The sequence below is a fragment of the Coturnix japonica genome, chromosome 4, assembly GCF_054131305.1.
Source record: "Coturnix japonica strain WE chromosome 4, WE-NBRP24, whole genome shotgun sequence".
In the NCBI taxonomy this organism is placed as follows: Eukaryota; Metazoa; Chordata; class Aves; order Galliformes; family Phasianidae; genus Coturnix; species Coturnix japonica.
In genome coordinates, this window is record NC_140666.1 from 83,826,999 (window position 1) to 83,854,208 (window position 27,210).

The window sequence follows — 27,210 nt, forward strand, 5'->3', positions numbered from 1 at the left end:
AAGCCATTTGAAATATTCCTTCCAATAAAAGAAGGAATGATTTACGTAGGTCTTCTGGGCAAGTATGTAAGGCTGAGAGAACAAGTAGTTTCTGAAACCACATGTTCTTGCTTGATTTTAAAAACAAAGAGGTTTGTATTAAGCAAATATATACTACAGATGGCTAGAAAATGTTTTCCCCAAGCACTTATGCCTATTAAAAGCAAAACATCTTGTGACTTATGACCTCTTCAAAGCAGAGGTAACAGGCACGTCCACAAGTAAGCACTAGAAGGTCTGTTATCTCATCACAATCTGTGTACCACTAATCGTTCATTAAGAGAAAGCTTATATACAGGGACAAGGTACCAGACGTATCACCACCTCTATGTTGCGCATAAGTTTTGGAAGCTTATTCATCTTTGGGATTTCATTATAATATCTATAGAGACATGCTCTTACAGATGTTATCTTAAACTTGAACATCTGATTTTTGGTTTTTGGTACAAGGTGATTTAGAATTCCCTCTCATGCGCCACACTGCTTCCCATAAAGCATCATTTAAAAGGTCTAAAATTACATAGTAACTGATTGCAGAGATGGTCACTGATCTTGTTTTATTGGGCAAAGGAAGAACAAATTAGAGCAGTAGGATTTGTATCACTGCTCTCCAAGATCACAGGGAAATAGCTTTAATTTGGTGCCATCAAATGGTGATCCTGTGAACTGCTGCTCTAAATCAGCAATACACAATTTCAAGCAAGTATAATGCTGCAAAATGGTGGTAGTGAAGGAAAAGGGCACAGACCCCCCACCCCAATTTGTGGCACAGTGGCTGTATCTTGTTATTGCATCAGCAAATTTAGCTGACTGCCTCAGACAACCTGTTTATTTTTATATTATTTAATTGAAAAAGTTACATTAAAACTTCTTCTGACCACATTACCTGACTGGTTCTTTTGTGAAGAGGAGGTTTCTGTGACCTTAGTAGAGTTTGTTTTGGCTGTTTTGTCATTGCTTGTCTCCCTCTGTCACAAAAAAAAACAGAAAAAAAAAGGAAAAAAAAAAAAAAGAAAAAATAAAAAAACTCCTAATTTATGAGTGGTTGGACAGAACTAGCAATTACTTCTGGATTTATGTTATTAAAGTGCCTTTACAAATACCTGAATGGTAATGTCGTTAAGCTAGCCCCATTTTAAGTAATTTTTTTTAAAGCTCCTGTACAAAAACAGGGTACAAACCCATAAACAAATGAGTAAAATTAAAGAACACGATATTCCAGCATCCCACTTATCCATCCCAAACTCAGCATTTCAGAAAGGGGAGTTCTATATGAAAACAAGACATGTAAATTACCCTTACTATCTTGGTCTGAACTGATCAAATTAAAACCTTTAATTATTAAGGATAAACTGCAGAAGTACCATGTAAATTTGAGAATAAATGCAGAATTTAAGTCTCAATGGCTTGCTTTCAACTCCACAACTTGCAGCAGAGCCATTTTAAAAATTACTATGGTTAAGATTGTTCCAGCATTTCCAAAATATAAACACTCTTATCAAGGGAGCATTTAGAATGAATAAAATTGCTCCAGGTTGAGAATTTATCATTAAAAGTTTAGGCCAAAAACTGGGGAAATTGTTGTCAAAGCTGTGTCAAAATCAGACACTGTTCCTTACAGGATATCACTGTTGTTTTCTTTGTATCTTACAAAATCATTCAAATAGACCATAAAACTGTAGCCAAGAATGCTCAACACTATAAAAATGCTCAAATGAGCAATAAGAAAAAAACTCCACAGAACAAATTTTAGGTACTTTTTCATATATTCTTTATCTGACTGCTTTATAAAAGACGTCCAGGTGAGAAGGTACTGAGAAGGTGAGACTGTATTACAACGGTGCTGCACTACACTTGTAGTAAATAGACTAAGGCATCCTGCCACTGATGCTGCTGTGTACAGTGAATAAATATGTACAGGCTAATTCACGCATTTTAAAGCAGGATTTACAGAATCCCCTCCATTAAAGTGCATTTTACATACATCATGAAAGCATCAATGAATGAAAATTCTTTTTCAAAACTTTCATATAATTTAGTCACTTGTGATACAACACTCAGATTCTCTAAGTAAGAGTATTTGGGGACAGAAAGAAAAGGGTAATGTACAGCAAGAGCTCATGAAAGATCATTACACCTTCACCTATCCCAAAACATTGTACCATAAGTCTACACGCAATCTGGGAATAGAGGGATGTAGTGTACAGCTAGCGTTTGGTTTTTTGAGTCACTGTGTAGACACTGTTGCTGCCATTCACTATATTTTCTACTAAGCAGCAGCACATACAGCCAGGACCCTGGGCTGGTGGAGGCAGGAAGATGACTAAAAGATTATCCAGTGAAAAAAATAGATAAAAGCAGAAAGCAGCCATTCTACAATAACTGATCCTTCTGAGGGCAGAAGCACAGAAATTAAAGCCTTATGCATTTAAAGTTTCCAAATTGCACACCAGACTCCCTGCAACTAATTCTGATTAATTAAACAAAGGACACCACTTTCCAAATGGATGTAGCATGTTACCTAAGCCGGTATTATTCGTGGTGCTTATCATTTATCTCAATTATTTTATTTACTTCCTGTTAATAGGCGCACCTGCATCATGGTATCAAAGATATCAGGACTTCCTCTTTGTATGTTACCCTGTAAACACCCTTCATTCTACTTGAGATGGTCTAGGCCAGTTGTTGCAAACTAAAACTGATCACACTATAAAGAAGAAACTTTTATTTCATTCAAAACAGGGACGTTGTAACAAGGGTTAATTTCAATAAATAAACTTAATTATTTCCCTGTATCCAGTGCATTATAGTAATTCAAATCAATGAGACAAATATGTGAAGTTTCTAAAAATCTCTTGGAATATAAAATGGATACTTGATCACTGGACTCTCAGAGCAGAAAGTGTAAAAACACTTTTGTCCCTCTTCTGTAAAGGTAACAAAACTTCTCTAAGAACTATCTTTGTTCCTTACTAATAAGTTACTTAAGTCTGGTTATCTGAAATTCTACTTACTGTCTACAATGAGCTTTAATCAGTTGTCTGGATGAAATAACAAGCCTACGAGACTGACATCTCTAAATGTGACCTCCAGAATTCATTCAAAAATAAATCTATCATCTTTCCATATATTAGTTTGCTTCATTTAACCACTGTGACACTGAAGTCCTCTGGCAAGGTCTGCAATACCCACACCACAGTATGGTACTCTAGTAACACATCTGAAAACATCTATGAGCTAAACTCTTCACAGAAGTAAAACCCAAGAAATTCACTGGTCTGAAATCACAGCTAAATAAACCTGTCCTGGAGCATCTACAGGATTTGGGCTGACACTTACATACATAATTTTAGTGACCTATGTAAGGAAAATTGTCACAAGCAAGTTAAACTGAAAAGTAGCCTGTAATCTGCCTGATAAAGATGCTGTTTTTATCACTGTTGCCTACCTTATGCAATTAGACAAGATGTCACTAAAATGTACTGTAGGATTCTATCCAGTTCTTGAAAATAAGTTTTCCTATTCTGCTTAACTTGCATTTCTCTCTTCCCCAACTTTTGTCTAAAAGAAGTATCACTAACACATTAAAGATTCTTGTACACATTCTTGTATGCAGGCCTGAAATCTGATTCGCGGGGAAAGGAAAAGTACTATAAGGCTTGGCAATACTGAGATGTCATGTCTCTGCATATTCCTTTGGGAAACAGATTTTCTCAGCACACATTTTCACCACAGTCTAAGTAGCAAAAGCAACTTCACATCTCCTTGCTTGAAACCAAAGAAGAAAACCCATGGCAGTAAGCTCACGTTTCTCTGAATATTTACAACAGTTTAATTTGATACAAAGACATTACTTTTTTAGTCCTGAAAATGGAAATGCTGACAAACTTAACTACAGCAATGTGATTGGTGCTGCTATAAATCCACCCAAACAAACCAACAACATAATTACCTTCCGATTATTCTGTTTATCCATCCTGAGTCTTTTCCTAGGTGCCTCCTGAACTTCAAAATCTTCTGTAGGTTCCTTTGTCCTCTTTTTTTGGTTTCTTTTATTTCCATGTAAGTTACCTTGGGATGGGGGATGGGGGAAACTTACATGAAAAATAATCTAAAACCCACTTTCAAATTATTTTGAACTGATCTAGTTATTATTTAAGTTACTTTTCTTTCAGTCATTATTTCTAAACATGGTTAAACATTAACACAGTTTGATGATCTCTTAATGCCTAAGGTCTGGTTTCTGTTGCTGAAGGCAAGCTATAAACACATCCAAATCAACTGCTTAATTGTCATCTTAGAAAGGCAAGTCTGCCTACATAAGCACTAGATCTGAGTATTGCTGCCCAACGTTTGTCTCATATTGTCAGACTGCAAGTGGTTTTAACTCTTCTGCCACTTTCTAACAACGTCTCATCATGAATCTAATTTTTACATCTCTCCAGTTGATAGTGGTGAAGGCCCTGGAAGCTTAAGGGGCTTCTGGAAAAAAACAAGCTATCACCAACTGTACAGATTAATTCTCTCTCTCTCTCTGGCATAGCAATTCTAGATTCTTTCCAATAAGCTTACTTACGTTTTACAGGAGACCATATGATCCCCTTCCTTTGTGAACCAAAATTCTTAGGAACGGATTCACTTTGGTCATTTTAAACCAAAAACGGACTTATTCACACATCTATATTCACTATGAAGTTCAAAAGCAGCTAGCTAAATAACAAAAGGTCACTGACTAACCTATATATTCTTTCCCTAGGTTCAGCAATTGTGTACACTTGCTCTATCACAAAAAGATAGATGAAGGTTTAAGAAATACACTGGCTCATCCGGATGAAATGACAATCATTACACTCTCCAGTACTCTCTAGTTTATGAAGCTACAGAGTATTATTTCAAAGACTGCAAGCTCCAGGGGCACAAATACGTAAACTGAAAATTGCCCTACAGCTACAAGTATTTCATTCCAGTGGGAACAAATAGTTGTAAATATTAAAAATATAGTAACTTGAAAATATGAATAATTTTCAAATTAATGTTCCTATCTAAAAAAACTAGGACTCTGATTTCATAAAGCAGACTGAAGTGGCTCCAGGAGAACCTGCTACTTACAAAAAGCCAGTAAAACAAATCCCACCATTCCAAGTTTAAGATAAGAGGATTTGGGTAGGGAAACGATTCAATCGACATGTTTTCATCTGTAGATAACTATAAATGTACACAATATATGTACTAGAAACACCTGGTACAGGTACAATTTCAATTACATTTCTTGCAATATGACACTGAGGAAGGTGAACAAAATTCAGCACTACAGCGTTTAGATATTTAATTTTGGATCCATTAAAATTCTATCGTCAAGGAAGACAACATCTGAGATAAAATAAAGAGATGATGATACGTGGGCGATTACATAAAAAAATACACTCAATAGCTACTTATAATGAACTATTTGCACACAACACAAATTTCAATTACTTCTGGATCTTGATCTCCTTTTAGGTGAGTCTTGAAACACTTTACGTTTGGCCTCTCCAATATTCTTCAATGATGAACCTTGAGAGATACAGAATGTGGTTTTTTTTAAACTGATATCCAAATATTTGACACTTAAATTTTAAAGTTAAAAACTTTTCAATTTTCCACAAAATTATGTTATTTCACACACACACAGATAGTTAACAAAACTGACTGCCATTTTTATACAAGTTTTTCCAAGTCTCACAAACTTTCAAACACTCACTCTCATTCTTGTCATTGCCCAAAGCAGCACCTGTTCGTTTCTAATACTTCCACATTGTCTTCTTATAGTGCTGAAAATCTATTTAAATTTGAAACGTGGTAACTACTAAAAAATTGCTAAAATCCATGTAAGTGCCAAACTACCTCCCTCCTTTCTCAAATACATGACTCCACAACCCTCAAGTGCTTTGCAAAATAATTGAGACTGATCATCAGATGCAAATGCTGGACAACAGTGACAAGAAAAAGGAGAAAGAAAAAAAACATATTTGAAGTCCTGTACAATGTCCTACAAATTTTGCATAGTACAATAAAATGCCAAGTGGATGAAGGACAAAGAATAAAGATCAGAATACTTCTTCCTGAGCTGATGATGATGAGGTGATACACTGTAAGTATTCATACTAAGAACAGGTGTAGCACTGATCACCCTTCTGAAGCCATTTACTATCTACCCTATTTTTAAAAAAGGCAACTCTAATTTTACTGGTATTAACACTTCATTTTCCCTTTCCAGCATCCACCTATAACAGGCAGTGGATGCAACGGCAGCTGCTTATGGGCAAAAGAAGAATGAGAAATCATCAGTCTCTAAACAGTAGAAGGTTTACATATAACAACTTTTCAGAACAATGAGCAAGAAATGTAGACTTCATGGGTTGCTTTTATTGTAACCATTGGCATTCCTTTGCTATTGGCACAAACACCAAGAATTAAAACTGGAAAACAGTGAAAGCTGTTTTCCCTACAGGTCTCAAATATGTGCTTAGTTTAACACCACTATGCTTATCAAATTTAGTTAGAGTACACTAGCACAGTTTTACGTTTACCAGAGTCTTCTTCAGATTTGGGAGAGGTCACTATGGCAAACTTTGTGTTATAGCGAGCTTTCTGTTTTTCACTAAGCATGTTCCACTGCGATTCAAGCAACTCTTCAATCTCCTCACTTGAAGCATCGGGATGTTCAGCAACCACCTATACATGCAGAAATAGGGTTTCATTAAAAAAAAAGAAGACCACCGAAAAGGACGGAATCTGTTCTTCCATAGCTTCAGAAAACTGGATACAAACAAGTTATCTAATGCTTCTCCTACACATGGAACTACATTTGAGCATTTTGTACCCAGTTTTGTTGTTTTATTTTTTAATAACCATTTCTTTCTCTAAAAAGAGAATCGTTTAGCAGATTCAGAAGCATTAAGAACCATTTTGGAACCATTTGCCTTTTAATATACAGAAAATTGACTACATGTAAATCCTGTGGCATGATGATTCAAAAACGTTCGATTATTACTGGATGAAGTTAAAGTCTATCCCACAGAAAACAGGCAAATGATATTGGAGTATGTGCTCGCCTATAAAGACATCCAGCAATTTATTGCAGAACTCACTATTCATAGGGAATCTCCTATCTTAGCAGAGAGACCTACTCAAATTAGCATCAGAGGTAACATTTGTCATTTTACAGTATTTACACAAATGCTGGGAATTCAAAAAGCTGTGCATCTTTTCTTAGTAGAAACGCAATACGCAATAGCTATCAACATTGAAATCAACTCACTTCCTAGGTAGTTTATTCAACACAAACAAAAAAGCCAGAAACCCCTTCAGTATTTCCATACTTTCTCTTAAGGAAAGACAGATTTGGTAACGTACAGAAATCAGAAAACTCTTAAGATTCTGCACTGTACCAAAATGAAACACAGCCCTTGGTCACTCGCTCACTACCCAGCATTCTCCAGTTCTAATCAACAGTGCCACCATTTATTACTGTAGTGATGCAACCAATACCCCAAAATCACGGAGCAAAATGAGAAGTAGGCCAATAAAGCCAAGTGTTCAAACAGTAACACCATTCAACAGTAAGACATCTTGTTCTGTGGAACTGATTAACCCTAACTAGTTAGAACTGAGTATTTTAACATTATAAATTCTGGTGTCAAGCAAGGTACAAGCGTGACTAAAGCTTCTCCAGAGGTTGGAATGGTTGTAACATCTTCCTTCCACTGAGATTAATTAGGGCCTAGTAAGAAAACACATGTAATTTTCTCCCTACTTCACTAGAATTCTTTTTGCTTTTAGCTCATATAATTTCCTCGCTCATAGGATATAACTACCTTTGGGGGCCTCTATTCAAAGTCTGATTAAACCTGAGAAGTGCCCAAAAAGTTACCGAGGAGACAACACAAACAGATTTACGAGATACCTCTTCTACACATCTCACTCTGTAAAGCAAACTAGGTAGTATCAATTCTGACCACTGGCTGCTGACCGTATATAGTTCACTCTGTCCAACAAGGGCAAAGAATTACTTAACTTTCTAAGGAATATCTACCTTTGTATGCACAAATGGCCTTAGTGTTACCTCCAGCTCCAATAAAATACAAATAAAAATGTGTCGATCAAATAGGAAAGCAGTGAAATGACAGGCAAAATAAAGCCATGTTTCTTAATGATCAGTGGACGCACGCAAAGTTGGACACCAGCACCTTCATACTACAACATTCAATTCCTCCCATACACAGTTGAAACAGAACATGTGAAAGTCATGCACTTCTTCAAGAGATTTTTCTAAACATGAACAAAATTATGAAAAGTCCTGGATCTAGGATCGATATCTCTACAGGTGTATAAAAAATGGTGCTTAGATCAGGCACATACCAGCTCATCCAAGTAAAGCAAACTACCTCCATTCTTATTTGTCTTGATATTCAACAATTCCTTACACTTGCAGAAAGCTTCAATTGTACACCCTGCTATTGATATTAATGCTTCATTTACTAATGAAATCAGTTCTTAATTTACCTCAAAAAAGACTTAAGGCCCAAATCAAGTCATTAACATAAACGATATGGTTTTGTCTCTCATTGAAAATACCTTTATCTCAAGTCAAAACACCTTTCCTCTAACAGTTATGATGGTTGTATTTCACACAGTGAGTGCACAAGAAAACCAACAGTATAAACTACATTGAAACGCCTTTGGTAACTGCACAAAATACTTCAGTGTCTCACTATAACTATGAAAGTGCTCCAAGTTTAATTGCCTCCTTCTCTCATGGAAGCATTCCTGCTAAATCACTACAAACATTCTCCAGCAGTTCATGGAATTACAGAATGGCTCAGGCTGAAGGGAACCTTAAAGACCATCTGGACCCAACAACCACCATCCAACCTGGCCTTGAATGCCTCCAGGGATGGGGCACCCTCATCTCTCTGGGCAGCCTGTGCCAGAGCCCCACCACTCTGAGTAAAACGTTTGATCCTAATATCTAATCTAAATTTCCCCTCTTTCAGTTTAAATTCATCTCTCTTTGTCCTGTCACTATCACCCTCATGTTCATAAGCTCCCTTTAGGAACTGGAAGGCCGCAATGAGGTCTCTCCTTCTCTTCTCCAATCTAAGCAAGCCCAACTACCTCAACTTTTCTACATAGGAGAGGTGCTCCAGCCCATTAATAATCTTCCCCTGGACCCACTTGAACAGCTCTGCATCCTTCGTTACCCTCAAAGAGCCACTATTAATTTCTGAAAACTTCAACTATTCCTGTACCATTCTCAGAAAATCAATACAGAAAGTAGCAATTAATAAAAACACTGATACAAGAATCCTAATACAAGACTCCAAACAAGACACAGTAGAAATGCATCTACTTTTAAGAAGCCCCACATGAGTAGTTTTTAGTCCTCCCTTCCCATTCACTCTCCCAAGCATGGGAGAAGCACTTGTAAATCCAGTTTTCCTATTTCCCGAGTACCTCTCTGCAAATAATTAAGGAACCATACTCTACTCTTTCAGATGACACCAATGTAAGTGGTTTAGAAAGTGGTCTGTTTTTTAAGCTAATACTACCATTCCATAAAAAATAACTGTATCTACAACAGGAAAAAAAACCAACCATCCAAAAAATCTTATATGGACAGCAAGCTACGCAAGTTGAAACAGATAAGCCACACAGAAGGGAAAACACTGAACATTATTTGTATACAGTCTCCACTGAAGACACAAAACTGCCTTTTAGAAGCAACTTAACAAGCTTGAAGTGTTAACCAAACTTAGGTAGCAGGTATCTAAAATGCCAGTCACCTTCATATCAAGAGAAGGGAAAAATTAGGCCCTAATAGTCTTAATTTGATAGAGGACTGGGAGCTGCTGCTATCCATCACTACTGTAACCTCGTTCTGTTCTATGAATAGAAGTGGTTCAGTATCTACTAGAATGAATCACATTATCACATAGATTTGGGTTTTCATGACTGATTTTTATGACAAGGAATTCTAGGTAGAAAAACAAAGAAGCCCTCTCTATATATGTAATATTTTGAAACTCTGCTTTAAACTCTGCAGGATATTAACCGTTATCATCAGTGTGAATTTTCAATTTTATATAAGTTTCTCAGTGTCTCAAAGTGGCAGGGAAGATGAAGCAATTCCTCAGTGTTTAATGGTGCAATATCCTTTGTATTTTCCATCTATTCAGTTGAGAGCTACAGTATAATCACAGAAAGGAATGACACATGTTAATTGGCACAGAAGATAAAAGTATAACATCAGCGTGTCTCTTCCATGGTAAGATGTGTTTGGATAAAACCAATCATAATAATCTCATTTATCCCAGAGCAGTAATTTCATGTGCCTCAGTGTTGCACAAGGCTTCTTGTTGCATATCTTACAGGCCAAGGAAATATGTTCTTGCCATTACATAAGATGCAAGGTTGTCTACAGAAATGGAAATAGAACTCTCTCAAACATGAGACAGATGTTTCACACATATCGCTTTTCATAACGAATATATCACAATCTGTATTTAATAGTCTAGCTACAAAATGCTCATTTCCAGAGCCAGCAAATTGAACTGCCAATGTTTTTCTCAAGTAAACCAGACCCACTAGAAGCTACATGCACACTGCTGTCATTTTTACTCTCATCAGTATCCTGAGATGTAAAGATCTAAGGAGATCCTGAAATTGAACTACAACTAATTTATCACCATTCAATATAATCTGGCTTTCTATTTTTCTTTGTGACGTTCAGATTTCTTAATACTTTCTAACACAAATATCTTAAATTGAAATCAAACATTTAACAGCTGAAGTCTCTGACCAAGTCATCTCTAACTTTCTGCCTTTGTGGGTATTACAGGAAAGTACAACTAATATAGAACTAATATAAAACATCAGAACTCATCCTTCCACCAGTGCATGGAATAGTGCTGCAAATGCAGCAGAGGGTTGTAAGGAAGAAAAATGACGCTCATGATTTTAAAGTAGTGAGTCAGAACAATAATACTGCTTTTATACCTCTAAATGGCTTCCTATGAAATGCTGATATTATGGTAGTTATTTAATCTACCTTGCCCTGGAGTGTAGTCCTCAAGAAGGCCTAGTTTCTGTCCCAAGATACTGCACACTGACAGTGATTTTCATACACTTTGGTAACTGTTGAAGCTTTTTCTGAAGCTCAGCAAAGGACTCTAGGTAGGGAAATTGAGTTTTTGAGGAGTTAAAAGACATGGGAACACACTGTATAATTTGAGCCATGTTATCAAAATGAACGCACAAACTAACTGCAAGTAGATGACCATAAGCAGTATAACCTCGCTTATATTTGCCTGAGCATATGTATAGCATATCTACTATGTTTTACATATATTAAAAAAATTAAAACTAAGAAAAAGGACCGTTAAGTTATGTAGGAAGATACTAATAAGACACACTTGAAGTGAACAGCATTATCACTATTTTGTTCATATTATTTACATACTTCTTTCCTCTCTCTGTCTGGACCAAGATTTGATGCAGGTGTACTTTGTCAAACTCACAGTATTACGCATTCTAAAGTAATAGTTAGATGCCAACGAAAGAGAAGAATTTCCTTTAAGTACAGAAATGAGCAGAGGCAATCATCCATAGTAACAGCTAAAAAACACTAACCTCATCTCTGTGCTTCTGACAAAAGACCAAAAACTGAGATACTGCATCGCCCTTTCTGCTTCGTGGAGTAGATGCTGGAGTTTTCTTTCTACCGAGAGGGGAGCCTATCCCTCTTTTGGATTCAGCCTGTTCAGATGACTTTTGAGGAGTAGTATTCTTAGTCTCCAACTGACTGCTTTCTTGTATATCATCAGTGGCAGACAATTTTGATGTCCTTCTCCTCCTCTTGTTAGGAATACCAGACTCCTTCATTGATTTCAGATTTTCAGTGGTTTCTTCATTTGAGTAAGATGACTCATCTGCCTCCTCCTCTAAAAGCTCCACAGCAATGCCAACTTCTTTTGCCACCTGAGGATTAAGATGAGGTCTGTCCCTAATGTAGATGAAGGTGTACTTTGCCTTCCGTTCTTCCACTGTCATGCCTACTGCTTCACTTGCTTGCTTAACACCCATCTCCCACTGTGGTCGCAGCTTCCCTGGAACAGGCTTTAACATCTGCAAGATTAAGAAAAGACTGTGAGAAATTTGCTTGTTTTTCATTCCAAGATACATCAACAAAGAACAATTCCAAGAGTCTAAGTGTAATGTATATTTACAATTCAGTTATTCAAATGGAATTGTATTTGAGAGTAATAATACCAAGCATTATTCACTGACAAAGCAGAACAATAATGACTTTTAATAAGTAACAGCTATGTGTCACCCCATGCTTCTTATCTGCAGATAAAATATTAGATAAAATGCCAGCTTAAAAGCTTACCAGAACATCTATTTACATCAATACATACCTATAACAGTAAAATAAAAGTCTGAAAATCTTGCCCTATTTGGTAGCCTCTTACCTTTATTTTCTCTGCTTTAGTGAGGGCTTGTTTTGCACTTTCCTGGCACAACTGTTCAAACTGATCTTTTCCTTTGAAAGGCACAAGGCTCTTCTCAAATATCCAGGCGCGTTCTGGAGCATCTCCAAAAAACTGAACATGATACTGACGAAAACTCTTTTTCTGTCCTGAAAAATAAAAACAAATGTATTTAAGAACCAACTGAAATTATTCTCTAATTTTTGCAAGGTGCTACATTTATTACACTGTTGACCAAAGCACAGAATGAACAGTTGACCTTCCAAGCACCCACTTGCTGTTTTCAAAGTGTCTAGGTTATGTGATTACGTTTGATATAAAAACCCACTAGCTTAACCTAAACAATAATATGCTTTGCTAAAACAACTTACAATAATCTGTCGGTGCATTCTGCATATACTAATTTATATATAAGCCTGCATTTTTCTGAAAATGAATTAAAAATCCAAGGTTTCAAAGCTTGGATCATCTACACACTCAGCCTGACCTCCAATCTGCCTAAACTATTCCTGAATAGAAACACACACACAGCTAATTTTAACAACTGCAATAAAAACTTCATCCTAACCAAGCTTTTAAGGCATCAGAGCAAGAATGGTAAAGGATTTGTGTGGTGGATGGGAGAACAGTTCTGAAATCTAGACGAGAAACATTCTTCTAAGTCATAAAGAGGAATACTGTTTCCTCTAAGAAACAAGCATATAATCTTTCCTCTCTGGAGTATTCTAACAAGAAAGGGGAACAGAACACTTTCAAAATCCATGGTAGAATTCACAGTTAGCAATGAATTTCTAAATGGCAAATGGTGGAGTTAAGAGAAGCAGACTTAAAATATCTTCTAGCATCTCCTTCCTATGTTTTAACATGCAGATTTGTTGTTTGCAAAGTATTAGATTAGGGCATCTTTCATAGAAAAGAAAAGTTTCAACTGTAACAAGCTACACATCTGTGCTTGTCAATCCTGCTAGAAAGGATTAGTTGCCCAGTTTGCAGCATTATATGGTTTTTCAAGGTGCCGCCATATTAGTATATGTAAGATGTTACGCCTTTGATTATTCAGCAGCACAGTACCAAGGCAATCTACCTTTTGCAGTGTAATACAGGGTATCTGTACTTGCCTAATTAATTAGTGTAATAGTGTCTGCTGATAGAATAACTAAAGCTATTTTTGAATTTGCAGGTGTCTCCTGGACAGAATCCATAACAATGCTCCTGGGCAAAAAAAGGGACATTACTAAGGATTATCACAAATAAAGACTCAATTTGTGGCTCAAGGAATCCTGGAACCACCAAGTACTAAAGGGTTAGGAGAGTGTTCTGTGGGGCTTACCACTATTATTCATCTTCTACAATACCCCAGCATCTTTACCACTTTCAGAGAGGATACTGAATGAAATGGGAGCTCTACTCTGAATCAGTATGGGATTTCTTATACACAAGCATGCATCCTGCAAGCTGAAACTTACAAACTTCCCAAGTCAAAGCAGCTGGAATGATGAAATCAAGCATAAACAGCAAGAAATTCAGACTGTTTATACATACTGTTGATCCTACTCCTAGAAATGAGAAATACAAAGACCTAACTGGGGATTTCTACAACTCCCACATTAAAGAACTCTTCTAGTTGGAACAGAAGACTTTTGATGATGTCTCTGCAGTAAACACTAGCGGAAGATAAGACAAGACTGGGAATACATACTGATGTTTTGAAAATCATTAGTGTGCATTTATTAATTATGAAGGCTGCCCAAGAGATAGTCAAACTTTCTGAAGGAAAAGGAAAGCCTCAAACCAACTCCAGAGCAAATATCAGAAAAGTCACCCCTCTCCACGTCCCTCCCCCATATATTTCTTCCAAGAGTTTGAATTTAACATCCGAAAATATGTGGGCTCCTCTTTCTGTTGATACTCCAAAGTTAGACTCAGAAATATGGCACTTTTTTAGCTACATCTGTTTTTACAGTTTCTTTTGAAAAGCTACCATAGAAATTCTTGATAAGGAGGCAACAATCTCACTCCTTTCAATGAGCAGAGTTATTCAGCCAGGAACAGAAACCAGCTTTGTTTCCCTCAAAATCCAGCTCTTCTATGTCATAATAGATCAAAGAGTCAAAACTAAAATCACGAGTTACCTGATGAAAACTCTGAAAGACTGCTACAAGAAAAATTCGTCTGAAGAACCTGTAACAGCCTCTTTAGCAATCGCATGAATGCTTGAAAGGGATGCCAAGAAGCCAGTCAGTTTACTACCAACATGGAGTCTACCTACAGTTCCAGAGATCCTCTTTTGTTTTAAAAACCTACTGTAAACAAGATCATGCAGTATCTCCTAGCAGTTCATTCCAATACTTCACTGTCTTTTTCACCTTCAAGTTGATCTTCATATGTAGTCTAAGTGTTTTTTGTTACTAAGATCGCCTCTTTCCAGAGCAAGAAGCATTTCTGCTTTTTCTCCTTTGCGTATTATTTAGGGGCAGTTAATGGGTTTTCCTCGTGAGCTTAAACAAATCCAGTTCCTTCAGTTTGATCTCACACTACGTTGCTGTTTATGTTCTCTCAGTACCTTCTCCATTTGGTTCACATCTCTTGAAATAAGATGGCTCAAATTGGATGAAATGAACATGGTGCCATCACTGAAAAAGCAGAGGATCTACTTCATGTATTTAATGAACAGCATTATTTACGACAGTATAATTTAGGTCCTACTGCTGACAAAACTATACGGGGCTATTATGACACTCAGATTCTTCTCTGCAATAATGCAGCTTACCACTCACTTTCCAGCTTGGTCTTCTATCATTGTAAAAATCTACTTACTCCTACCAAGCAGAATTTTCCAGACCCCATCCACAAAGCACCAAGATCACTCTCATTTCCAATCCTACATGTTTATAGTCTCTCAACGTAAGACATTTTAAACTCTAATATGAAGCCTGTTTTTCAGGTTCTCAATGCAACCCCAATAACAAACGAGCAGTGAAGGAAGAGAGCCCTTTTCCCCCCCAACTACAAAGAACCCTTCTTTTCCCTGCTCTTTCACACACATACAAAAAAACCCAACAACCCTGGAAATATATACTTAAAAGTTTTGTAGTAACAAGCAGGTGTCCTACTCTATTCCCTGCAAAGGAAAAGGAACCCTTTTATTGATCTAATAAAACGTATCAAAGTATTTAGGAGTACAAATAAAAAAGCAAAATTATGTGCTTCTACTTTGGTTTGATATTCCTATTAACTTGCTTTTCCCCTTAATCTCCAATTTTTTTGGATTCCATTAGCAGGTCTTCCAAACTTTCAGTAAAACTTGAAATAAACACAATAAAACACTTCACAGCGTTCAGATTGAGCTAAAACTAATGAGTGACACAATAGGCCTGGAAAAATACTTTCTCTAAATGCAACAGTAGCAAATGGAAAGCCTAAGGAATGCTCACAGTTTGAAGTACCAAAGGACACTGAACAGGCTGAAACATTCTATGTCTTCACTGCCTCCATATTTTTTTTGGTAATGCCTACCCCAAGCCCTCAGATCCCTTAGTCTAGGTACCAGGACTGTAATGAAGCACCACTCTGAGAATACTGTGGAAGCACTTAAGCAAATTGGACATATATTATATTATGGAACCAGATGGGATGCTTTAGTCCAACTAGACAGCAAAAAAAGGAGCAGGGTCCTTGTAGACATCAAATTAAACTTGAAACAACGGTGCAAAATTGTAGTGAAGAGGGCCAGGTACTTGCATTAGGAAGAATAAAGCCTGCCAGATATGCTTATTGCCTTCTCTTCAGCCCCCATAAGACCTCTGAAATACTCTACCTACTTTTGGGTTCCTCAGAAAAATGAAGACGGGGGCCAACAAAAAGCTAAATTACATGATGTACACAGTAAGACGTCCAGAGAATATCTCCATAAAAACAATGGAAAGCATCAGGTAATTTTTAATAGGGTTTCACTCTGTTTCACAGATCAAAAAGTTGATCTCTTTTTGACAATGTTCAGGTTAAAATAAACCCAAAAAACAAAACACCAATACAGCAGAAAAAACAAACTCAGGTTGCTGTGTGCTCAAAAATAGTGCTTGCATGATACTAACATCCCTCTTGACAGTGATGAACTGGTTCAGTTACTGATACAAACAAACAGATAAAACGAACAGAACTTTCCCAAAATAATGTTTACATTCTGATAGAAAACCAAATGTTTGTAGCATCGTGGACATACCTTTTAGTTTAGTGTAGGAATGAAGAATAGGATCAGCAGAAACCATACATGGCCACCATGGAAAACCTGACACTTTAGACCACACTAGATCTCCTATATTATACTTCAACAGATGGACTTTGTCATCTTTGACGGTAATTTGTGTTGAATCTCTCTTAGCAGGAGCCTTAAAAAGAAAAAAAAGGGAAAAATATTATTACATTTCTCCTTTAGATATACACTAGAATTATTAACATCACTCAAAAATAAACAACAAACATTTGTATTCTGTTGAAACATTCAAGTAGAACGTAAAATCATAGTGATAGTGAAAAAAAGTAAGAACTAGAACACTAAAATAAAGGGTTATAGTATTTGCCAGGAAACAATAATTATAGTTCATATATAACAAAAAATAAGACATATTTTTTCATCTTTCACAGCAAAGAAATCTCAGTTCCATTTGTTCTTCTTTTTAGTTTGAAATATCAGCATGGAAGCTGTGGTTTGCCTTTATCGTTCTGAGTAACTGCTGAGAGACCATCGGGAAGGCTTTAATTCCAAACACATTCACTGAGCAGCAACTGAAGATGCAGAAGTGTCAATCTGTTTTTATTGAACATTATCAGTCAAGTTAAGTGCTATACAAACAAAAATTGTCTTGAATTCAAATCTAGAGTAGACTGCAATGGCTTTATGTCTAAACAGTAACCGTGTGCATAACCAGTCAAGGAAAAAAATCCCCAAATTTTGCATTTTTAGCTCTCTTTCTACATTGTAAAGAAAACATGACACAAACCCTCCACCCCCACACCCTTTTGCAATGTCATTTTTCCCCATTCCAGTTTTAGAAGCCAAAGTTTGTGAGTGTCCAGTTCATGCTTTAAAGGTAGTTCAGTAGCTGGAAAACTATCACAAATCTCTTTCTGCCTCAATGGATAGATTTAAACAGTACAAGGGAGTTTTATGTTTCCCACTGACAGGACCACATTTGTTATTATTGATAATGAAATTCACCAGTGCAGGCATTTGTTCAGAAAATAAAACCATGTCACATTCTATGAAGCTAGTGACGTTCTTTTTATCTTCATTTTGTTCTATCTGATGTAAATAACAAAAGCCCTTATCTAGGTAAACTTTAACATTGGATGTGAGAAAGCACAGAACATTTCTCATTGCAGGTGTCAGTAAAAATAAGTAATTATTTTGCATTTCTGTTATTCTATATTTATGTACAATGCATTATATTATTCATCTCCTGTACTACTAGATCAACAAACAGAAGGCAGAGCAGGGCTTCAGGCTTTCAGTGGATTTAATGTTAGAGCTGGAACAAAATTCTGCTTTAATTAATACAAGTGGCAAGAGGAAAGAGGAAATACTGTTAAGAACCTGAAAATCTACAATGTGGAAATGTATAGTATTTGAAACATCGTGTTGAATCAAAACAGACAAGGTTAACTTATAAATAGACTTTTAAACCCAGAGAACGCTATTAAGACTAACACTGTTGTACAAAAGCAAACAACAAATCTTTGACACGCTGTAACAGCAATACTCAAACAGAGGTACATCCTGCTAGAATCATAGAATTACCCAGGTTGGAAAAGACTTTGAAGATCATCAAGTCCAACCGCAGCCTAACCAGTACCCTAACTCTAAAAACCCTCCACTAAATCATACCCCTGAGCACCACATCCAAACGGCTCTTAAACACAACCAGGGATGGCGATTCAACCACCTCCCTGGGGAGCCTGTTCCAGTACCTAACTACCCTTTCTGTAAAGAAGTGCTTCCTAATATCCAACCTAAACTTGCCCTGGTGCAACTTGAGGCCATAACAGAAAAGAAACTTAAAGCTCATAGCACTGAGAAACTCCTTTCCTCAAAGCTTCTAAAGCTGCTCCTGGTAAACACACATGACACCATGTCATCTGACGGTTAGGAGCAGTTACTCATCCAGTGATTCAGCTTTTTGGATGTATTTAGATCTGGTTCATGTGCCTGCAGCAAGAGCTGTGTTCCCATGTCTCAAGGTTTTTGGCTCTCTAAGGAATCTGCAAGACTGTCAGAAATCCCCTGCTGCTGAGCCTGCCTCAAGTCCGGCACTCTCAAAAGACATGAGAGATTCCAAGCAGATGTGAAAAACCCAATGCTCTTTCTAGCAGTTAAACATGACATAAAAAGTTAAGCTGAAAAGCTACGAATTAAGAAACACGTACACTAGGAACACGTCCGGAAAAAAACGTTAATCTTAAGATACAAAAACCAACTTCAACATTTAAACAACATAGATGGGATGAAAATATTTTCAGAAAAATCTAACTGAAAATGTGGAAGTTCTTCAGGATTCTCAGCCTCGTTTTTAATTTACAGCCCCCAGGATTTTTCATGATACGCAACTAAGCTGAAAAGATTTACAGCTACAATCTGAGAGGGATCTGGCTGGAATAATGAAAAGGCTCCAGCAGTGCTTCTTACTGCCACATAATCTAAAAGGGATGGCACTACGGGGGTGAATATTGCATTTCAACACATCTACAAGCGCGTCACGAATTTCAGCTTCTTTGATGGATCATGATTAAAAAAACTGGGAAAACAACAGCCCTCTGATAAGAACCGCAAGGCTGATCTATGTGATACTTTCTGTATTTATGCTTTCTTTTATTGACAAAATGTTACTTAAAACCCTACAGACTGTACTGGCGTGAGCTCATTCTCATTCATCCTCCTTTCCCATATCACCCTGATTTCATTTGATTTCCTCATTCCTGAAGTTACTCTGATCCATTTCATTAGGTATCTCAGCTCTAAATCGTGAGGTGAAATGCCTGCCATGTACTTCTGAAACAAGCAGCCCTCTGATCCTAACAGCCTCTTTAATATTTCCTCTGTAAAGCATTTTTGCACAGCATAGCATTAGAAATCTTAAGTATTAAAGTTACTCAAAAACCATCAGGACAAGATAAGACACCGGCAGGCGGTCACATACATAGATTTAATCTGTGTCATTGTATGAATAGAGCTGGAGCTTTTTCAGGAGACACTTGTATTCACAGTACAGAAACAATGTGGCTCGCAGCATTTTTTCTCTGGAGGAAAACAGGAATTGCTGTTTGGGCCATTTTTTATTAAGCAATAATTGAGTATCCCTAACAAGATGCAGTTAATAACACAGGCAATCACTGTGCATCTGTAGAACATGGAGAGGCAGGGCTGGAAGCATTCCTGTGGTGGTCTGTGATGAGTAACTCATATTGCTGCAACAGCAGACCAGTTCTTTTTGTGATGATTCTTAAACAAGCAAAATACGATGAAAATCTCCTTGTTTTAGAACACAACTGCAAAGCGAAGGAAGCTCAAATGAATCAAGTTACTTTAAAATACCTTCTCCTCAATTTTTGCATGTAATGATGACACTCTTGCATGAAGTAGAAAACATATAGGCTTCCTTAAAACGGTTCAAATCTCTAATAGGATAACCTACCACAAACATAAACAAGTGGAAGCCCATAGGATTTTCTATGCTGTAGAGGAGCATAGATCACTCACAGCTTACTGTAAGTGCTAAACTAAGTCAGGCCTGCTGTTTCGCCCTGTCCTATTACATTTTCCTGTCCTTTTGACAGAAGCAAACACATATAGTTTCAGAATCTCCCCTTCTTCTCCCATATAAGCAAGCTCTGCAACTGCTGAGATAGATACCCACAGTCACCTGCGCCAGACTTCAAGCCTTCTGCACCCAACGGGAAGGCAGAAACAGTTTGGGAGCTTCTTTCTTTCCTACCTCGACCAATAATTTCAGTGGCTTTTTTTCCCTTTTTCAAACACTGAATTGCAGAGAAGTTACACAAATAGGACGGCTGAAGCCCGGGCGAGCAGGTGATGACTGAAGATCACACAGGCCATTTGATAGGCTCCACATTCCTTAGTATTGCAGACGCTGGTTTCAACAGAAATCTCTGGCTTTCTGGATTTGAACCCTAATGAAAGCCTTGCTCTGAAAGGCAGCTAGACAGATTTCAAGTTTATTTTGTCTGGGGGACTGTGGAATAGAGTAACCCAATTACCATAACTGAGTTTTTCTGCAAGAAATTATGCCTTGAAGAATACCAGCATTCTTAAAAATTCATCCAAGACAGCAACTGCAACAGGCTGAGATATACCAAAGAAGAAAAGAATATTTAACATGTCTTTCCTCTCCTCTGAACATTTCCAAGATTTGTTTGCCATTTCTCTCAGCACTTTCATAAGTGATGAGTGACAGGCAGATTGACAGGAATTCCTGACAATTCTGTTAGCATTCTACCAGACCAAAGAAGTGAAATGCGATGGCTTGGTCATAGAAAACATTTGCATTTAATTTGTCTACAACCCATCAAAAGAATTCATCCAGCTTTCATTTAATTCTGGGCTGACTATGAATGTGAAGAGACAAGAACATATTGTGTCTGATGGGTAATTTCAAAGTTTAAAATCATTTTAAAGCAACTACAGAGCGTGATGCATTTAAGAACAACATTGTTGCTGTGCTGAATGCAGAGCTTCACATTTGTCTGTATTGCAGCCTTTCAATACCTGAAGGGAACTTACACCCAGTAGGGGAGCAAACTCTTGGAAAGGGCTGACAATAGCAGGACAAGGGGAAATGGTTTTAAGTTGAAAGAGGGAAGATTTAGGTTGGATGTTAGGAGGAAGTTCTTCACTAGGAGAGTGGTTAGGCCCTGGAACAGGCTGCCCAGGGAGGTTGTGGATGCCCCGTCCTTGGAGGTGTTCAAGGCCAGGTTGGACGGGGCCCTGGGCAACCTGATCTAGTAAAGGTGTATGTTTGGTGGCCCTGCCAGGCAGGGGGGTTGGAACTACATGATCCTTGAGGTCCCTTCCAACCCGGGTCATTCTGTGATTCTGTGTCTGTAGACTTGGTTATGAAAGTACTATGAACATTTTTAAGCTGGCAAGGGACTAATATACTCTTTAAAAACCCACCTACAAGGCTTACCAGGTAATGTCGGACTGAGCTAAGTTATCTGTTTTGAAATTATCAGTGGTGAAGAATAAAGATATTAATAGAATGGTAGATATCAATAAAATAGTAATGATCTATTTAGTGTATATGTGCATTAATGTGTAAGGAATTAAACCCTCAAATTAACTGTGAATTAACTGAAATGTCAAGAAGAATAGTATTCCACTGAACTAACTTTGGAAGCTACAGAAATCGTCAACTTCATGTAACTGTAAATCGCCACAAGGATTAGACACAGAACACCATCCAGAAGTGATGGAGAATGAATTAGTGGATGAAACAGAGTATTTTTTATCCCAGACTTGTGTAATAAAAATAAAAATGACATGGTTTTGTCTTCTCTTGCCTCTTGCCTCTCTGTCAGTTAAGATAGTGAACTAAGGAGGTGCCTATAGAAATATGTTCCTTGGAGAGGTTCAGGAGACATGGGAACTTGTCTGAAGGAAAAGGGCACAACAAAGCAGAAAAGACTTTTTGTCACTTAAAATGTGACCAATGACTGGGTTCACTATTAACAAACAGACAAATATACTCCTTATAAAAAGACAGTGGTTCCAAGCTTATCTTCCTTGAGAACTAACCATCATAATTATGCTGTGAGGAAAGCTCTTGCTTCCTGGAAAATTCAAGACTTTAATTTGACAAAGGACAAATCACTGTTCAGCCTTCAGGCAACAGAATGGAAGGACGCAGCTACTTTCCTAATGAGTTACGTTCTATCATTCAGGACAAAGAAGTGGCTTCTCACTCTCATTAAATGTAAAAATCTCATTAAGTCCCTTCAAAACCCCAAATCAGAACCTAAGCTTGATTAAAATCAGTGCAAATCCCTCAATATATACTACAGCTTCAAATGAAAAGGTTAATAACACAAGACTCATTCCAAAGTGAGGCCAGTACTTATTCCAAATGATTCTATTAAATATAGTATCCTCATAGAAATTACCACCTTAGTGACGCTTTTTTGGAAAAAGCTCAATTATTGCTAGAAAATGGAGAATGATGAGGAAACATGAAGAAGCAATGAAGTGCTGACGTTTCGTGTCTTATCTTCAGCACAACAGAAAAGGACACTACAGAGAATCCAAAGACTGCAGTTCTCAAAACATCACTGCACCCATGTCTGCAAACTGTGCCTTGCTCCAAACGTCTGCAGGACTTCTGCCAAAGATGCATCATATTGTGTAACGAGCTACAGCCTGCAGGGGAAGTGGACATAAAAAGCTCATATATCAAAATAAAATGAGATTTCTAACTGCTTTATACCAACACAGATATTTTACTAAAACCATTAATATTCAGTTTTTAAAACTACCTTCAAGTTGTCTTTTCTTCTGTTACTAAGCACCTGAAAAAAGGAGGTGTTGAGATCATGACACTGTGAAGAATTACCTCTGAAGATATTAAATTTCATTTATTTAGGGGGAAGTTCTTCACTAGGAGAGTGGTTAGGTCCTGGAACAGGCTGCCCAGGGAGGTTGTGGATGCCCCGTCCTTGGAGGTGTTCAAGACCAGGTTGGACAGGGCCCTGGGCAACCTGATCTAGTAAAGGTGTATGTTTGGTGGCCCTGCCAGGCAGGGGGGTTGGAACTACATGATCCTTGAGGTCCCTTCCAACCTGGCTCATTCTGTGATTCTTCCCAGTACAACCACAGTTGTTTTTATTCCATGTGATCATATGGCGGGTAGAGAAAAACAAATAAATCTCTGCTCTACTTGTAGATCCCCTAAAAGCTTTGCTGGGATGGCTGAGGCTCTTCAAAAGCCAAATGCAAGTTTAATTACAAGAGCTTTCTTTCCTCCATTTCCCTCTACAGACTCATCTAGGAGCAGCTCACAGCACCATGCAGTATCCTCCCTTCTGAGATGAAAGAAAGCAGACAAAGAGTAAGTTTAGATGGGGATTCATAATTTAGATTATGGATTTTAAAATACAAGATCAAATTTGTATTTCAAATCGATGACATTTCAATTATTTTTTCTGGCTTCGCTTCCCTCGTTATCGAGTTCCAAGCTGACGACATGTTTTCTAGATGCTTTTACAGTTAAAAACAAATCTGTCTACCCCAGTCAGCAATCTTCCCTTACACAAACACTATATGAGCAAGCAGTTTAGAAATAATCTTCACATGGCATTTCACTAACTAGGACACTATCTTTATTTCACAATATAGGGTTGAAAGGAAACAGATTCAATCATTCACAGATAGACCCAGTAGATAGAAGTTCTGGAACACTTCCCAACCCTCAATCCTTCTGCAAATGTGGAGAGCAGTTTCATTCAGCAGCTTTACTGAATTTCTACATTTACATTTAGATGACCTCTTAAATCACGAGCTACTAGCTTACTGCTGAAAAGTTCCATGTTCCAAAAAATCAGTATTTAAATTAGATACGACTTGATCAGAATGAATGAAACTTTCTTTTATAGCAAGAATTGTAAAAAGATTTCTGCCTACACTCAACTTATCCAACATTTGCCCATCCTCAGAAGTTTTAACTGTGGTATCTCAGTATATAAGACAACGTGGGTATGAGATGCTATAGAAGTGTGGAAAAGCACCATGACAGAGCCATGAGGAAGCTTACAACAGGAATTCTTAGCACTCTCCTAACACCCTCATAGGGCTGAGTAAATAAGAGATTTCCCAAAGCACTTTGTTATAAACAGATACGCTCTTGGCAGCTCACAGAGATCCAAGGTAGCGCAGGTAGAAGTTCAGAATCCTAATGATCTGGGTAGAAAAACCCAAGCCCAGATAACACCATCAAATCCCAGACCTACCAAACATTGTCTTCTGGTAGAGACAAATACTTGTCTCTACATTTTCTTGCTATAGTGTAGGTTTAAGGAGAACGAATGCTGATTTGGTGTAAAGGGAGTCCATGGCAGAGTCCAGATACTACTTAGATTGGGAGAGTAGGCCTTTAAACTGAACACCACACATAAAAGCAGGCAAGAGAGGTTTCCAGGTGAGTAATTTCCGCTGTGTTGCTACACACAGCTAAAAGGTCCTCCAGTTGTAAAGGTTAAACACAAGAGTATCAGTCTACTGGCAAGTGGGAAAAAACAAATAAACATAACCTTGATTTGGCAACAATGAAACATATTTCATAAACATTTCTTATTTTCAGGAATAAAGATGTGCTGAAAACCCCAATCAGGAATACCCGAACCCCATATAAATGAGGTGATCATTGCAGAATAACATAAAGCACAAATTCAAAGCACTATCATTTCCATACGACGAAGATCCCAAAATATTTCAGTCTGTTTCAATCATCCTCAACATACATTCAAATTTACATGTATTGATCCACTTTCTCCTTCCTCCCAAAAAAAGAAAAATGAAGCTTTTCTATCATTAGGTGCCTTGAAGCCACAGATTTTACCGTATAAAGGTATCTGGGTTTGCTTGGCAATGGTCTGGGCAAGATCCAGTTTTCCCCCCTGTGCTCGATTTCTAAACCAGAGTATTTGTATGAGCTCCTTTTGTGACAAAGAGATTTATTCCTTACTCCTGACAAATTACATTTTTAGTGGCTGTCCATTTTATGATGCTCAATAAAACAACTCCTTCAAGTGCTCGCACAAAAAGCAGCCACAGAAATGTTAGCCAGGTTGGGGCTATTTACTCAAAATAAAATGATAACTAAACAGTGGCAATAGGCAAACTGACCATTAGTGTCTGTGAACTGAGTTCCTGAAGTCCACGTGCCCTGTGAAATCCACTCCAGAAGAAGGAAACTTGTAAAGAAGGATGATCCCATGACTCCAAGACAGATCAAAATATTTTGCTTCTGTTACTTTCTTTAGCAGTTACTACAAACCATCCTTCTTTGCTGACAAAAGGAAGCTTTAAGGGCCAGAAATGACATCTGGTACGTATCATTAACATTTCCCAAAGATCTGTCTGTAAATCCATCCAAATAGCACAGCGTTGAACTGGAGATCTAACTCTCAGCTAAATGCACAAGTTAGACATGCATTATTTTGGTTCAGTAAAGCAACACAAAGGCTTCACCTATCTTGGACAGAAAAGCAATGAAAACAACCAAACTGACCTGACAAACACACACACATACGCAAGACCTGGCTCAAAGACTTTCAGGTACATCCATGACTTCTGTGACAGGTGGCTTGGAAGCAGTCAAAAATGAACAAAATACCATTATATTTTCTCAATATTTATATATATATATATATTATATAAAACACTATTTATAATATGGACAATAATAGAGACATATCATGCTGTTGTGCTAACTCTTACCCTCCAAGCCTAGATGTTGAGTTAAGCAGTTCTTACACTGACTTGTTACAGCTATTTTTAAGTATCATTTTTGTCATCGCATCAAGATACTATTTCCTTTTTGATTTGGATTCTTCCAGATACGTGTTTATGAATAGATGTGAATGTGAAAACTTTTTTTTTTCCACCTGGGACACAAAAAAATGTAACGAGACAAGAGCTTGATGCAGAAAGCACACTTAATTTGGCTACTTCTGTGCACTACAAAGAGGAAAGCCTTGAACAAATACTTCAGCTTTCTGCAATTGATTTTGCATTCACTCTGAGAGAGCCCATAGCTTCTAATCTCCTCTGAAACAAACACACTCTGTATGCTTCAGGTGCTATGTAACACACTAGCAGTTCTTTAAAATACTATTCCTAGGAGCCATTAAGAATGAATGGTTTGAAATTCCGAAGTAACAATTACTGCTGCACATTGTGAGCTGCTGAGAACAAACAAATGTTCAGGGCGTAGCTAAACAATCCTTTACTGAGGGCTAAAAAGTAACAGCAGCTATGGAACCCTTGAGCAGAAGAATTCATTTCTCCTGCTCCTAAAGGGATCACCCTGAAGAGATATCGAGGTATTTCCTACTCCACTGGGATTCTGGTGACAGCAGCCAGGAATTCTGCCTTATCATTTGCCTGAAGAGAGGCTCTGAAAACTCAACAGTTATTAAAAAGTTATAGAGTCCCAACTGCAGACACTAATTCACGTGGCTGTTTAGCTGCACATTTAACAGCAAGTCGACCACGATTTCCTAATGACTGACAATGAAAAACAGTTAAGTCCTCTTCGTGGAAAAGATCTATTTATTTGCCATTTTTTATTCCTGTACTTAGAACAAAACAGGTCATCTCAGGATCTGGCTGTTTTCTCCACTCTTAGTAGCCATAAACAGGATAATAAACAGGATAATCAATTATCTGATGAGAGCAGCTCTCCAGTCTTATGAAGGGAACTTGGTTTCTACCCAGCTCTACTAATTAGATACAAGATGGGGCCAGAGCAACAGCAACACCTCCAGTGGTGCCCATCTTCCAGCACTAAGCACCAGATAATCCTGAGACTGCTTCTGTTCTACCCTTGCTTGGTTTCTAAATCATTACCATTCACTG

The 27,210-nt window shown here is 37.6% G+C and overlaps 1 protein-coding gene across 11 annotated transcripts in view; it reads right to left on the reverse strand.

The window, feature by feature from the left end:
- The window catches only part of NSD2 (nuclear receptor binding SET domain protein 2), a 93,459-nt gene that overhangs the window by 26,535 nt on the left and 39,714 nt on the right, over nucleotides 1-27,210 (reverse strand). For 8 of the 11 annotated variants that reach the window (XM_015862556.3, XM_015862559.3, XM_015862560.3 and 5 more), the window contains 7 exons: nucleotides 16,792-16,957; nucleotides 12,552-12,718; nucleotides 11,710-12,204; nucleotides 6,609-6,753; nucleotides 5,515-5,592; nucleotides 3,992-4,110; nucleotides 926-1,007 (listed from right to left, as the gene is read on the reverse strand). In XM_015862556.3, the coding sequence (XP_015718042.2) occupies nucleotides 926-1,007; nucleotides 3,992-4,110; nucleotides 5,515-5,592; nucleotides 6,609-6,753; nucleotides 11,710-12,204; nucleotides 12,552-12,718; nucleotides 16,792-16,957 (1,252 nt within the window). The remainder of the gene's footprint in view (nucleotides 1-925; nucleotides 1,008-3,991; nucleotides 4,111-5,514; nucleotides 5,593-6,608; nucleotides 6,754-11,709; nucleotides 12,205-12,551; nucleotides 12,719-16,791; nucleotides 16,958-27,210) is intronic. The other 3 variants (XM_085545833.1, XM_015862561.3, XM_032444255.2) reach the window with 2 other exon arrangements.